The sequence below is a fragment of the Hemicordylus capensis genome, chromosome 2 (genome assembly GCF_027244095.1).
Source record: "Hemicordylus capensis ecotype Gifberg chromosome 2, rHemCap1.1.pri, whole genome shotgun sequence".
NCBI classification, from domain to species: Eukaryota; Metazoa; Chordata; class Lepidosauria; order Squamata; family Cordylidae; genus Hemicordylus; species Hemicordylus capensis.
In genome coordinates this window covers 240,898,526-240,912,772 of record NC_069658.1, presented here as the reverse complement: position 1 = coordinate 240,912,772, position 14,247 = coordinate 240,898,526, and the positions used below count along the sequence as shown (strand labels likewise).

The following is a 14,247-nucleotide window of genomic DNA, read 5'->3' as shown; positions in this document are numbered from 1 at the left end:
GCTATTTTCCGTAGATCCGCCTCTGGGGGAGAATAACTGGCCCTATCCACCCCCAGCACAGTACCTCCAGTGAGTGTTGCTGGTGTCTATCTTACGTTTCTTTTTAGATTGTGAGCCCTTTGGGGACAGGGATCCATCTTATTTATTTATTATTTCTCTGTGTAAACCGCATTTCTGCAAAAGCGTGTTATAGAAATCAAATCAACCAATCAATAAAATAATGCAGCAATGGTGCAGAAGCCACGCAAACAAACCTCTGTAACGAGCACTGACTGAGCCCTTCTCATCACAGACCAGCACCTGTACAAGATGGAACCTAGGAAAGAGTACACGATGTGAGCCATACCTCTGAACATGGTGCCTGGGTTCAGTGTGACCAGCGGGGAGCATCAACTGGTCCTCACTGCTGGTCACACTGAGCCCAGTCACCATGTTCCCCATTCAGAACCACGGCCTGGTGGTCTGCCTCCTCACAATGCCTCCTGAGAGGAAGCATACACATAGAGAGCCAGCATGGTGTAGTGGTTAGAGTGCTGGACTAGGACTGGGGAGACCCGAGTTCAAATCCCCATTCAGCCATAAAACTAGCTGGGTGACTCTGGGCCAGTCGCTTCTCTCTCAGCCTAACCTACTTCACAGGGTTGTTGTGAAAGAGAAACTCAAGTATGTAATACACTACTCTGGGCTCCTTGGAGGAAGAGTGGGATATAAATGTAAAAATAATAATACGCATGTAAATGTCAGTTTTTGCAATACAAAGTAATGCTACTTCATATTGAAGAGTTCGCTGCTGCTATTTTACCTGCCTCAAGGACTTCTCACCATCTGCTAAAACCCCTTCCCTTTTTCTGACTGACCCCTGGCTCACTTTTCTCACTCTTTCCCAGCCAATCTGGACTTGAGCGTATACTTTCTCAGATGAATCCTTTTTCTTCCTTCAGGTAGAGTAGGTAGCCTTCAGGAAGGTAGGTAGCCTTCCCATGTGTCTTCTACCATCAGCCAGACCTTAGCGACTGTCCCTGAGAAATCCCACCCGGCTCCTCCTCCTGCTCTCAGGGATGGCCTCCCTCCTTCTGGAAGCCACAGCGTTCTCTTGCAATCCTGCCTGGCAACTCAGGCTCCTCCTCCCTTTTCTACAGTATAGATGCTTGCCTTATAGATATAAATAAGAACAACTTCCACACAAATCTCCATTAATGTATTAACCACATTATGGTCTGTACCACAAAAAGATGCCATCCCACGACCCACAGGCTGCCTCCCTGCCCCCCCCCCCCACTGGGGCATCCTGTTCATTCATCTTGTTGTACCCCAACAAAGAGAGGTTCTTTTCTGGGTCAGTAGCTAAACACGTCACCAGTCGAGAAGGATTTAAAAGGCTTTATTTTGCTCTATAGTAACAAAGGTCTTGGCAGTTATCGCTCAAGTCCAAGACCCTGAACATATACAAACATGACATATTAATAGCCTAGGAGATGGTACATAGATACTGCCCCTTTCCTTTGTCTGGACTTTCTGTAAATTTCCAGCTAACTTCTGCACGTGTATTCTTTTAGGTGAATACCTCATCACCTTCTTATCTAGTCTCTCCTGGTCCTCCTTGGTACAGAAAAGCAACTCCTTATAAGGAATCCCCTAGGCCCCCCCTTACACAGACAGAATATATGAAAGGTAACATGGCTTCAGTCTGTCTCAGGCCTACACCAATGTCCCCTGCTAGCCCAGGAGGGCACCAGGCCTCCGTCTCTTCTGTCCCCCTTCCCTGACATGAGCTAGGATTAATGCCCCACCCCTGCCCCCAGGGTTGCAGAGAGGGGACGCTCTGGACTGGAGCAGAAGCTCTTTCCAACTTTATTTCTTTGAGGTAACAGGGAAAGACATTTGGGGGAGGGAGAACAAAAATGTTTTGCTGGGAAAGCTTTGCACTGTTTAAGATGGTGTGTGTGTGGGGGGGGAGAAACACTGTTTAAAAGTTGGGGAGAAGAAAAACACTTGAGGGAGGTGAAAGGTAATACTTTGAGAGTTCAGAAAAATGAGGAAGCGACTCCAGTGCTTAGGATCACAGTGCTTAGCAGCATCATAGGGCTTCCCCTTGGGCGGGGGGGGGGGGGAGCTGTATCTGTTGAATTTCAACCTCTCGCATAGATGCTACCCTGGTGGTCCCGGGGCGGGGAGACAGTTTAAATCCAACGTCGTAGTCTTGGTATGGGCTGAGACTTAAAATGCCCTTTGTTGACGTGAGCAGTTTCCCTCTTCTGAAGGGCAAGGAAGGGAATGAAGCAGCCCCCCTTGGACTCCCCCCTGAGATGCCAGCAAAGAGTTAAGCGGAGAGAGACGAGAATCCTAGAGAAGGCAAAAGGGATCGTGATTGGCCACACTCTCTTCCTGCCCCGCCCCCTGGGAAAGAGGAGGACTCCGGGATCATTTGGGGAGCCCTTTGGTGGTGCGTCGATTTGGAGGGGAGTCTGGGGTGCGGGGGGGGGGGAGGGTGGATGATAAAGGGGCAGGAACCAAGGGAGGAGTGAGTGGGTGGAACCTCCCAGGGGAAGAGCAAAGCCCAGGAAGTGAATGGGGTGAAACGAGGGGGCGAGAGACTCATCCCAGGCCCCACCCACCTCAGTTCATGGGGAGGTGGTGGCCTGTGTGGGGCTGATGATCCCTCTGCAGTTCCTCCCAAGCCAAGACAAGCTGCTTTGCAAAAGGAGGAGGCTTTGAGGAGACAGAAGCCAGTTTTCCAGCTGCTTGCCCTCAATAGCTTTGCGGGGCCCTAACGGGAAAGACTGTCAGTGGTCCCTGGAGGAGGAGGAGGAAAGGGGGAGAAGCAGATGTGGCTGGAATATTTGGGGAGAAAAGAGGGGTGGGGGAGAGAAGGTTGTTGTGGGCAGCGGGGGACACACAGCCAGCCTTTTCGGGGGGGAGGCACTGCATTGGTCTTTGTGCAGGGGCGTAGCTGGGGTGAGGTGGCTGTGTTTGCCCCTCTCCCCTGCAGCCTCTTGGAGTGAGGGACATAAGAAAATAGGGAGGAGTGGAGCAGGAGGCCCCTCTGTAACTGAGGAGCCCAGGTACTCTGAAGCCATCCACTCAATTATAGCTACACCCCTGATCTGTGACTTGCAAAGGAAGGAACCTCCTTCCATTCTCAAGGTACCCTTTGGATGATTGGTTCCTTTCCTATAGGGGGAAGTCTCTTGTCAGGAGCTCAGATAATCCCTTTTCCTTAGTAAAATACCTGCACAATTTTGACTTTGCAGAACTCAGTGGCCCCACCCATTACAGCAGTTTTTGCTGAAAGGATCAGTCTGTGGTTAAAACAACTGAAGCCTTCTTGGAGCCTGCCTTTGGAGCACAGAATTGGAGATGGAAATGCAAGACTCAGGTGGCCCAGAGACCATCAAGGCTGGGAGCGGTGAGGAATTCTGGGAAAGGACTCTACAGGGAATCCTGCAGGAGGAGACGCTCCCTTCCGATGTAAAGCACCAGCACTTCAGGCAGTTCCACTACCAGGAGGTTGAGGCGCCCCAACAGGTATGCAGCCAACTCCACCACCTTTACCATCAGTGGCTCAAACCAGAGCAACACACAAAACACCAGATCATGGATCTTGTGATCCTAGAGCAGTTTCTGACCATCCTGCCCTCAGAGATGGAGAGCTGGGTGAGGGAATGTGGAGCAGAGACCAGTTTGCAGGCAGTGGCCTTGGCAGAAGGTTTCCTTCTGAGCCAGGCAGAGGCGAAGAAGCAGGAAGAGCAGCAGGTGAGAGAGCGGGTGGAAGGTCAAATGAGTTCTCCTCATCATATATTCATGTATATTTAAAAAATGATTTCCCACATTTCTGCAAAAGATCTTGGTGTCACTAATACAAGAAAGAAGTAATGCTAATTAATGGTTAAATCTGCTTACTGAAATGGAGAATAATATAAGCAAGGAGGAATTTGCCAGATTTCTCTGAAAGCCCTTGCAGGCGGAAGAATCCTAACCCTTCCCATTCCTTGCCTGGGATTTTTGTTGGTATTTCAGGGGCAGGGGTGGCTAGCAGAAGCGACTACTGGTTTTTCTGCGGTAGAGAAGACTCTATCAGACGCCAGACTGCAGCTGCTGCACGGGTGGAGCTCTCAGGAGGATCATGCAGATTCCATCTCACTGGGTAAGGAATCATGGATCCTCCTTCTGCTGGGTCTCCCTTAATCTCATGTGCCTTAAAAGGATGACTTCTTTGTTCCCCTGAGTCTATTTGTGGGGGGCGTTTTGTCTCTAGTCTATCCTGCACAAAGCTGCAGGTCTCTTTGGAGTCAACCGTTGATGGGATGGGCAGTGCATGGTCCATCAATCTGACACACTGGTTGAGCTGAAACCAGTGGGGTGAACCCAGTGGGGTAATCACTTGTTGGAGCAGGGAGTTTTTATAGTAGTTGACCTGCAGGCTTGGAGGACAGGGCAGCACATAGGGAGGTTTGCTTCTCTTCTCACCTCTCCTTGCAAAAGTGCTGTTCACTACCAGAAATATGTCCATGAGGGCTGCACAGTACAGACAAATATACCCTTGAGATGAACATTTTGCAGGGAAGGGACAGAAGCAAACATCACATCCTGATCTCATTCCATATGTGCTGCTCTACCTCTCATGCCTGCAGGGCAGTTACGCTGAAGCCTCCCTGCCTTGACATAACTCTGATCCCATTGATCAGAGTTCAATGGGATCCAGCTAACTTGGCAAACAGGCACCTTTTAATGTGGCGATTCTCTTTATTTGGCAGGGGGAGAGTAACTGGCCCTATCCACTCCCAGCACTGTACCTTCAGTGATTGTTGCTGGTGTCTGTCTTATGTTTCTTTTAGATTGTGAGCCCTTTGGGGACAGGGAGACATCTTATTTATGTATTATTTCTCTGTGTAAACCACCCTGAGCCATTTTTGAAAGGGCAGTATAGAAATCAAATAAATAAATAAATAATTGATGTGTCACTGCCTGTCGGGTCATCCAAGAAGCTGAAAAATATTTATGTCCAAGTCAGCACCTCTTGTTCTGGCCAGGAGTCGTTGGGAGTGGGGTGATCTTTTTCCTTCCTCATCAGGAATTGATATTGAACATAAAAGGATGAGCTCTCTGGACAGTCATCCATCAGGTTTACAGGATGAAATTCATTCAATGAGCAAGGGGTGGAATTAGATGAGCTCAAAGGTCACTTCCAACTGTAACATTTTATGGCTCCATGTTAAATCATCCTTTGATGGCTTTTGTCTCTCCTAGTTCATGGGACACCACAGAAGGTGTTGAAGAGGTCATGGCTCCTGTTTGTGGGTGGAGAAACAGCTTCTACCCAACCAGTTCAGGTAGGAGAGCGGTCATGTGGGGAACAGCCAGGTTGTCTTTTTTCTGAGCCTGAAAAAATATTTGCTTCTCTGGAATCCGTCCACTAGGAAGGCTGTGAGGGCTTGAATCCTACCAAAGGACCTTTAGCTGCTCCATCATAATTCACTCCAGAGATTTGCTTACATGGGGGCGGGGGGGGGCAGACTGTTTTCTGACCTGTGAGTCCAATATGTTCTTGTTTCAGGGTGCCGTGTCCTTTGAGGAGGTGGCTGTGCATTTCACGGAGGAGGAGTGGGCTCTGCTGGATGCAGACCAAAGAGCCCTGCACAGAGCAGTCATGGAGGAGAACAGGCAGAATGTGGCCTCTCTGGGTAAGGCTCCCTCACTCTCCAGGAATGGCTGCTGCTTCTTCCTTTATTGGGACCCAGCATTCCTTGTGGGTGTGTTCTTATGGCAGGGTCGTGGGGCCTCTCTGCTGGGTGGGGGAACACTTAGCCAGCGGCCTGTGGTTGGAACCATGTGAAACAGTTAGGCTTAGATATCGGGGGCTTTTTGCTGGCTTGCCTAGGGAGGATGTGGAATATTCTGAGAAAGTGCTTCTCTTCCCTGTGTTTGAGCCCCGCTGAATTCCTCTCCAAGATTGGTTTTTCCAGTTGAATTTTAAGCCAAGCTAGGAAAACAGCTGCTTCATTCGGGCATTGGACTGATGCTTTCTGCTTTAAGCAATACAGCATCACCAACTGGCTTTTTGGGAATTGTTATGGGACCCTCTGCCACCTTGCACCCATGTTTGGGCCGAGTGCTTTGCAGCTGATGGGATGGAGACAAGCAAGATGGACAGGCTACAGCCAAACCATGCTCTAAAGAGAGACTTTTGACATGGAGAATGGGCCGGGATGGTTGTATCTATTAGCTGTGTTGAGCTCCTTTGGGTATATCTTGGACATCCTTCCGACAAGCTAATACATAAACTGTGAAGGATGAGCTATAATGGGGGAAATGGGTAATTTGGTAGGTGGGCTCCAAATCCTGAAGAAAAAGGTCAACCCTAAAAGAGGAATGATTCACCATACAAAGCAGTGAAAGTTGAGTTGGGTGATGCATTGAGCTGAATCTGGTTTGCACAGATTGGTAGCATCACTCCAGGGTCCCTTGCAGAGGACTTCTAAACCCAGCTGCAAAAGTCCTAAACTGGATGTGTTGAGCATTAAGTCTGGGACTTTTTGAATGCAAATGCTGCCTGCTCTTCCTCTGCACTAATGGCTGTCTGACCTGTTGACGTATCTCTTGTAAGCTGGCCTTCTTCCAAAGGGTTCTGATCAGCAATGGTGGGCTTATTCCATAAGTTATTTCTTTATATTGATAAACAATCTTGGTCAATACATTCAGCTGAGACATAGGAACTGTTCAAGGTGACATATTCAACTTCACAGCTGGGTGGGAAGCCAAACCCAAGTTAACATAAGTCACCTTTCTACATCACACCATTCTTCATTTAATGTCAATCACTGAAGATGGGTTTAATGGTTTACTTCCTGTTCTGAAGCCCGGTTTGTCATTTTCAGTAGCAAATAATTGGGTTTATTGCTTGATTTGACACTTCTTTTCTCCCAGGCTTCTTTCTCTCTCTCTCTCCCTCTAAAGTAAACCAGGCAAGGCAGAATGAATCTCCTCCTGTTCATGTTGGTGACTGCCAAGAAACACCAATCCAAGAAGAAATAGAAATGGGAAAGCATGGGAGTAAGCCCCTCTTATGTGAGAAAAGCATCGGTTATAAATTGTTCCTTGAATGTCACTGGAGAATGAAGAGAGGAGAGGAACTTTTTAAGTGCTTAGAGTGTAGAAAGAGCTTCAGTCAGAACTCTCAGCTTATTAAACATCAAAGAACTCACACTGGAGAGAAATCATATAAATGTCAGGAATGCAGAAAGAGTTTCAGCTGCAACTCAGAGCTTAGGAGTCATATAAATTTTCACACCAGAGAGGAACCATTTAAAAGCCTAGAATGTGGAAAGAACGGCATTCATAGTGTATACCTTAGTGACCATCTCAGAGTTCACACTGAAGAGAAAAGGTTTAAATGTTTGGAGTGTGGAAAGAGCTTTAATCGGAGCACATGTCTTTGGAGACACCAAATAATTCACACAGGAGAGAAACCATTTAGATGCTTGGAGTGTGGGAAGAGCTTCAGTCAGAACTCACACCGTATTAAACATCAAAGAATTCACACAGGAGAAAAACCATTTCGATGCTTGGAGTGTGGAAAGAGCTTCAGTCGAAGCTCAGATCTTAAGAATCACCAAAGAATTCACACAGGAGAGAAACCATGTAAATGCTTGGAGTGTGGAAAAAGCTTCAGTCGGAGCTCATATCTTAAAGAACATCGAAGAATTCACACAGGGGAGAAACCATTTCGATGCTTGGAGTGTGGAAAGATCTTCAGTTGGAGGTCAGATCTTAAGAAACACCAAAGAATTCACACAGGAGAGAACCCATGTAGATGCTTGGAGTGTGGAAAGAGTTTCAGTAGTAGCTCAGCTCTTAAGAAACACCAAAGAATTCACACAGGAGAGAAACCATTTAGATGCTTGGAATGTGGAAAGAACTTCAGTTGGTGCTCAGATCTTAGAGAACATCGAAGAATTCACACAGGAGATAAACCATTTAAATGCTTGGAGTGTGGAAAGAGTTTCAGTCGGAGCTTACATCTTAAAGAACACCAAGCAATTCACACAGGAGAGAAACCATTTAAATGTCTGGAGTGTGGAAAGAGCTTCCTTTGGAGCTCAAATCTTAAGAAACACCAAGGAATTCACACTGGAGAGAAACCATTTTGATGCTTGGCGTGTGGAAAGAGCCTTAGTTACAGCTCAAATCTTACACAACATCTCAGAATGTTTTCTTCTCAAAGAAGAAAAACTGTACAAATGCCTGAAGTGTGGACAGGGCTTCAGTCATAGCTCCCATCTTATACAACATGAAAGAATTCACACGTGAAAAGATATCTATGTTTGTAACATAGAAAGAGTGTGAATGAGGTCTATAGACTTCTTGCTTTTTAAAATGAACTGTATGATTATTGAACTGATGTTCCCAAACCTCTTTTTGTTGTAAATAAGCCCTTGTCTTATTGAATTGATATTCCCAAACTACTTCGTCATTGTAAATAACATTGAGGCTATTCCCATGACCAGGAGAAACTGGGCTAAGGGAGCCTAGCCCGATTTCTCCTGGTCATGTGCTGCAACCATGAGGCTCCCAGCATCAAACCACACTAATTCCCCCTCTCCTTAAACGAGGTTAGCGGAGCAAGTGCTCCGCTAACCCCATTCTTCTGATTGTGAGTCACCACGCTGGCACTCTGTGCTGTGGTGACTCACAAGGAGACCCCCCCAACTGGGGGGCTCCTACAAGCCTCCCGCCTCGGGGGGGGTCTCCCCAGAATGCCCTGCACACCCACGCAGGGCATCCTGGGGCTGGGGGGCCCCCGAGCCCCACCGCCCCTACTGGCTCTGTGACGGAGTTGGTAATCATGTGGGCGGCCAATCCGGCTGCCGAGGGCAAGCTCCTTGCTTGTCTGTGGGGAGAGCCCGGTTAGGCTCTACACACAGATTGTGCGTAGAGCCTCATTGTGTGTGTTGTGTTTTTATCCTGTTGTAAACTGCCTTGAGTCATTTTGGAAGGGCGGTATAGAAATTGAATTAAATGAATAAATGAATAAATAAATAGTATGCTTGAAAATCCCTATGCATGAAAAAACTAGCAGGGTCAAAAGTTCATGCCTGCTGTATTTTTGTTACACTTTGAGAATATCAAAGTGTGGTTTGGTTTTTGAGGGAAGAGGAATTATGAAAAGTGGAGGGAATTTTGTGTTATAGGGACCGGATTGTTTAAAAAGAAGGGTTGGGACAATGTGTGTATTTATAGGAGGTTGCTTGAGTTAGTCAGAATGGGAGAGAGTCCTGGAGGAAGTCAGAGCCAAGGAAGCAGAGTTGGTACAGTAAAGTACTGTGCAGAGCTGTGATTCAGAAGAAGACAAGTCAGTGTGGTTGTTACAAACAAGTGCTGGAAATCACTACAGAGAATGGAGACTCTCTGAAGGGCGCTAATCATAGAACCACCAGTCTGGATTTAACCCCTGGCTGGTGAAAGTGACTAAGACCTGAAGCTTCAGAAAGAACAAGCCAGGTTACCGCAGAGGACTGTGTGCTAGAGACCAGTTTAAGTTGGGTTAGTGATTGTGTTTTTTCCAACCATTTCTTTTCTCCTTTATGGTCTTTTGGAGAGAGCGGGGGTGATGTTTGTACTGAACTTGTGTAACAACTTTTAAATTGAGCTAATTGCAAAGTTTATCTTTAAAAGGAATTGCTCCACCCCACACCTATAGGTCTTACCACTCTACCAAGGTTTGTTTTTGGTGACAGAGGTTTGAAAGGCTGTTTTAGTAGACCCAGGCAAAAGCATAAAAGTCTCCTTGGCGGCAGTGGTTAAACTTGTAATTTTCGGGGAGATCTGTATCACGTGTTAGCAGCAGGGCAGATCCTCCACACGTGATGGCAAGCAGTGGGATAGGCAGCTGTTCCTCCACAAAGAGCTTCCATCTTGCTTCTCCTTCTCCTTCCAGATGCTGGAGTAGAGGAGAGTGGTGCGCAGACTCTCTAGCCACCACTCTCCTCTCCACCACTTTCGAAAGAAGAGGGTGGAGCTGATGCGGTTGCCGTGGTAGGCAACACCTGTACAGAGCACACTTCCGTGGAGTAGAGGCAAGGCATGCTGTATTGGACAAGGGAGGTAAGGGAGAGGAGGCGGGCACACAGATGGGGTATGCCCATGGCTGCCTGCTCCTCTGGTCACTGTCCCTGTCTAGCTTCATAATAAACGTCTAGTACACAAAGGCTCTAACCCAACTATGCCAGCAAATTTGGAGAACCACACAGTGGCCAACAGATTGGAAGAGGTCAGTCTACATACCCATACCTAAGAAAGGAGATTTAACAGATTACGTAAACCATTGCACAATGTCCTTAATTTCACATACTAGCAAAATAATGCTCAGGATCATCCAAAGCAGATTAGAGCCCTACGTGGAAATGGAAAAGCCGGATGTTCAAACTGGTTTCAGAAAAGGCTGAGGAACAAGAGACATCATTGCTGATGCACGCTGGATAATTGAGAAAGCCTAAGAATATCAGAAAGAAGTCAATATGTGCTTTATTGACTACAGAAAAGCCTTCGATTGCATCAACCATATGAAGTTGTGGAATAACCTTAGGAAAATGGGCATCCCAGAACATCTCATTGTTCTCATGAGAAACCTATATACAGGACAGGAAGCCACAGTCTAGATAGAACATGGTGAAACAGAGTGGTTCCGGATCGGCAAAGGAGTAAGACAAGGCTGTATACTTTTTCCTTATTTATTCAATTTATATGCTGAACATATACTGAGAGAAGCTGGATTGGAAGAAGATGAGTGTGGCTTTAAAGTTGGAGGAAGAAACATCAATAACCTGCTCTACGCTGATGACACCACTCTGATAGCTGAAAATGTGGATGATCTGCAAGCTCTAGTAATGAAAGTCAAGGAACACAGTGAAAAAAACGGGACTATGACTAAATGACTAAACTAAAAGACTAAACTAATGACAACGGGTACAGCAACCAGCCTCAGAATTGACAGTGAAGACACTGAAGTGGTGGATAGCTTCTGCCTTTTAGGATCGACTGTCAACAGTAAAGGATCCAGCAGTCAAGATATATGCCACAGACTAGCACTTGGTAGGGTTGCAATGAAGTCCTTGGAAAGGATATTTAGATACTGTGACGTGTCTATACCTACAAGGATTAGAACCGTTCGGACAATGGTTTTCCCCATTACACTCTATGGATGTGAAAGCTGGACTTTAATCTATCTATGTCAGGGTTTCTCAACGTGTGGGTCCCCAGATGTTATTGGACTTCAACTCCCATAATCCCCAGCCCCAGCGGCCTTTGGTTGGGAATTATGGGAGCTGAAGTCCAATTACATCTGGGGACCCACACGTTGAGAATCCCTGATCTATGTGGTCACTACGAATTGACACCGACTTGACAGCACTTAATCAATCCATCAGTCACACAAAGCTCAGGTGAACATGTTCTGAGAACATCTGGAATGATTCCATTTTGAAAAGAGGAACAGACTTAGAAAATTAGTTGCTGGTAATTTCACACGAAAAAGTCTGTTTTGTAGCTGAAGCATGTTGGTGGCATTCTCCACACTGTGTTTCAAGGCAGTGAACATTCTCCTTGCTGCTCAAGTTATTTGCTGTGAACGGGAAGCCGACTGGATCCCCCTGGACAGGAAGCCAAAGGACTAGATCTCCCTGGTGTGCTGCACAGAGGCAGCTGCTCCCATAGAAGCCATCCCTGCATAGTTCCTCACATTTCCAGTGCCAGGAGGGCCCCTTCTATTGGCCCCAGAGTCCACAGGGCCAGCTGGGCAGGCATGTGGGGATGTTGGGAAGGTACACAGGGACACTACACATCCCAGATGGCCCACACAACTTCCCAGCCAGCCCCATGGGCCCTTGTGCTGCCCGAAATATGAGGACCAGCCAGGGAATGACCCACTCTGGGAACAGCAGCCTCCACCTAGCACCAGGGGGATGCTGCGAATTCATGGGAGTGGAGTGTCTGATGCAGAGCCCTAATGGGTACGTTAAAATTAGCAACTATAGGGGAGGCTCAGAATGTCCACCATAGATTTCCAAGAGAAGATATACCCAAGAAAATGTTCTTAAAATAATGCAATAAATGGTATCTTTTTTGTGTGTTTAAATGCCAAACAATTCCCTCTTATTTATTTCTGTATTTTAAAAAAAGCATACCCTGCCTCAGTCAGTCTTACAACATCTTTTTGCTTATCGTTGCCTCTGTATTCTGGAATTGCCTGCATGTATGTATAATGCATTTTTCTTTTCTCTTTTCATAATAAATGTTTGAATACATGCCCCTGGTGATGGTGGTGGTGCTGCTGCTGCGAATGCCTCTTTCAAGGCTCCGCTCTCACCCTTGGCTAGAGTCTGGGTTCCTAGCCTTAGTTCCTAGCCTTAGTTCCCAGATGTGGTTGGATGCTGACTCCAACCAGCCCCAGCCACAATGGCCTGGGGATTGCAAGAGCTGAACCACTTCCACGCAGGAGAAGGGGGAGGGTTTGCATCCATAGGCACCCCTCAGGGGATCAAGGCAGCAGAAAACATCCATGTTTTTTCTCCCTACAGGCCTCAAAACTGGAGGTGTCAGGAAGGGTTGAAGCTCAAGCTATTGCCTTGCCTGCCTGCCCTGCAAGGGCTTTGCTTCTGAGCTGCCTGCAGCCTTGTAGCAGTTCATTCCATAGCACAAAACTCTCTAGTCCCCCCCCCCCCACCATGCCATTTCCATATTCCATCTATATGGTTTTGGGATATGCTTTTATGAAAGATGGTATATAAATAGAATGAGCATGAATGGTCGCCTTTGCTAAGCAGGGCTGCCCTGGTTTGCATTTGGATGAGAGACTACATGTGAGCGCTTTAATATATCCCCCTTAGGGGATAGAAACAAACTCAGTGGTAGAGAACATCTTGCAGTCGGTCCTGGGTTCAGTTCCTGGTATCTCCATGCCTGCAACCTTGGTGATCCACTGCCAGTCAGTGTAGACAATGCTGAGCTAGATGGACCAATGGTCTGACTCAGCAGAAGGCAGCTTCCTAGGTAATCCTATAACGAGGTCTCCCACACTGTCTTCATGATGCACAGTCTGCCAACATGATGCACAGTCTGCCCTTGGCTTAACCGCTGTGCTGGGGCTGCTGCCCTCGTCGGAGGCAGTCCTGGCAGCCTTGCACAAGAGCACCCTCGCACAATATCAGCAGGGCCACCTTTTATGAATGCAGCAGTCCCAGCACATGAGTTATGCCAGTGGAAGATGCTGCATGACATCAGCTGTGGTTTGGGCCCAAGCCATTGGCTGAGATCCTCACTCAGTTAATCAGAATTACTTCTCAGGAGTTGCTCTAAAGGACTGCTAAACTACAGTAGAACCTCCTCTATTAAATTGAGTCAGGATATGTCAGCTATTTTCAACATCTGACCCCTAGGGAAGCCATATATATCAATCAAATAAATAAAAATAATAAATAAATACTGTTTTTAAAACTGGGTTAAAGAACCTGTTGCTATTTTCATAAACATGTTCTATTTGTAGTTTATATTTCTAGCAGTTCTCCAAGCCTTAAATGCAACAACAACACTGGCATATTTAAAGAACACATACTGAATGATAATCTAACGGTGGGGCAGGGAGAGGTATGGGAGAGGCTCCAGACCACTTGCACATTTTGTAATCGTTCCCATTTTTCTGCTCACCAAAGTTTTACTCACCAATGTTGAGACTGGAGTCCCTGACAATGATTCATATGTTGGGGATATGATCAGAGACTGGTTGTTTCTGGATGCTCCAATAAGACGCATGGGTGGCTGATTAATCACACATAGGAAACTGCCATATACTGAGTCAGACTATTGGTCTATCTAGCTCAGTATTGTCTTCACAGACTGGCAGTGGCTTCTCCAAGGTTGCAGGCAGGAATCTCAGCCCTATCTTGGAGATGCCAGGGAAGGAACTTGGAGCCTAGATGCTCTTCCCAGTGTGGCTCCATCCCCTAAGGGGAAGATCTTACAGTGCTCTCACTTCTAGTCTCCCATTCATATGCAACCAGGGCAGACCCTGCTTAGCTAAGGGGACAAATCATGCTTGCTGCCACAAGACCAGCTCTCCTCTTGGTCTAGCATATAAAGCTCAGGAGAACATGAGCCAGAGTGGTGTAGTGGTTAGAGTGCTGGACTAGGGCTGGGGAGACCCGAGTTCAAATCCCCATTCAGCCATTCTAACTGGGTGACTCTGGGCCAGTCACT

General features: G+C 47.0%; 1 protein-coding gene across 3 annotated transcripts; it reads left to right on the top strand.

Moving 5' to 3' along the window:
* Positions 1–2,359: 2,359 nt before the first annotated feature.
* LOC128347506 (zinc finger protein OZF-like) lies at positions 2,360–12,299 on the top strand. 3 transcript variants are annotated; one of them, XM_053302375.1, is made up of 6 exons: positions 2,360–2,443; positions 3,252–3,525; positions 4,018–4,144; positions 5,248–5,330; positions 5,555–5,681; positions 6,925–12,299. In XM_053302375.1, exons 2-6 carry the CDS (start codon positions 3,358–3,360, stop codon positions 8,145–8,147), a joined length of 1,728 nt encoding a protein of 575 aa, XP_053158350.1. In that variant the 5' UTR covers positions 2,360–2,443; positions 3,252–3,357; the 3' UTR covers positions 8,148–12,299. The 3 variants fall into 3 exon arrangements, with proteins under 3 accessions (XP_053158350.1, XP_053158351.1, XP_053158349.1); XM_053302376.1 differs by lacking the exon at positions 2,360–2,443 and adding an exon at positions 2,474–3,144 and having other exon boundaries at positions 6,955–12,299; XM_053302374.1 differs by lacking the exon at positions 2,360–2,443 and adding an exon at positions 2,474–3,144.
* The last annotated feature ends 1,948 nt before the right edge of the window (positions 12,300–14,247 follow it).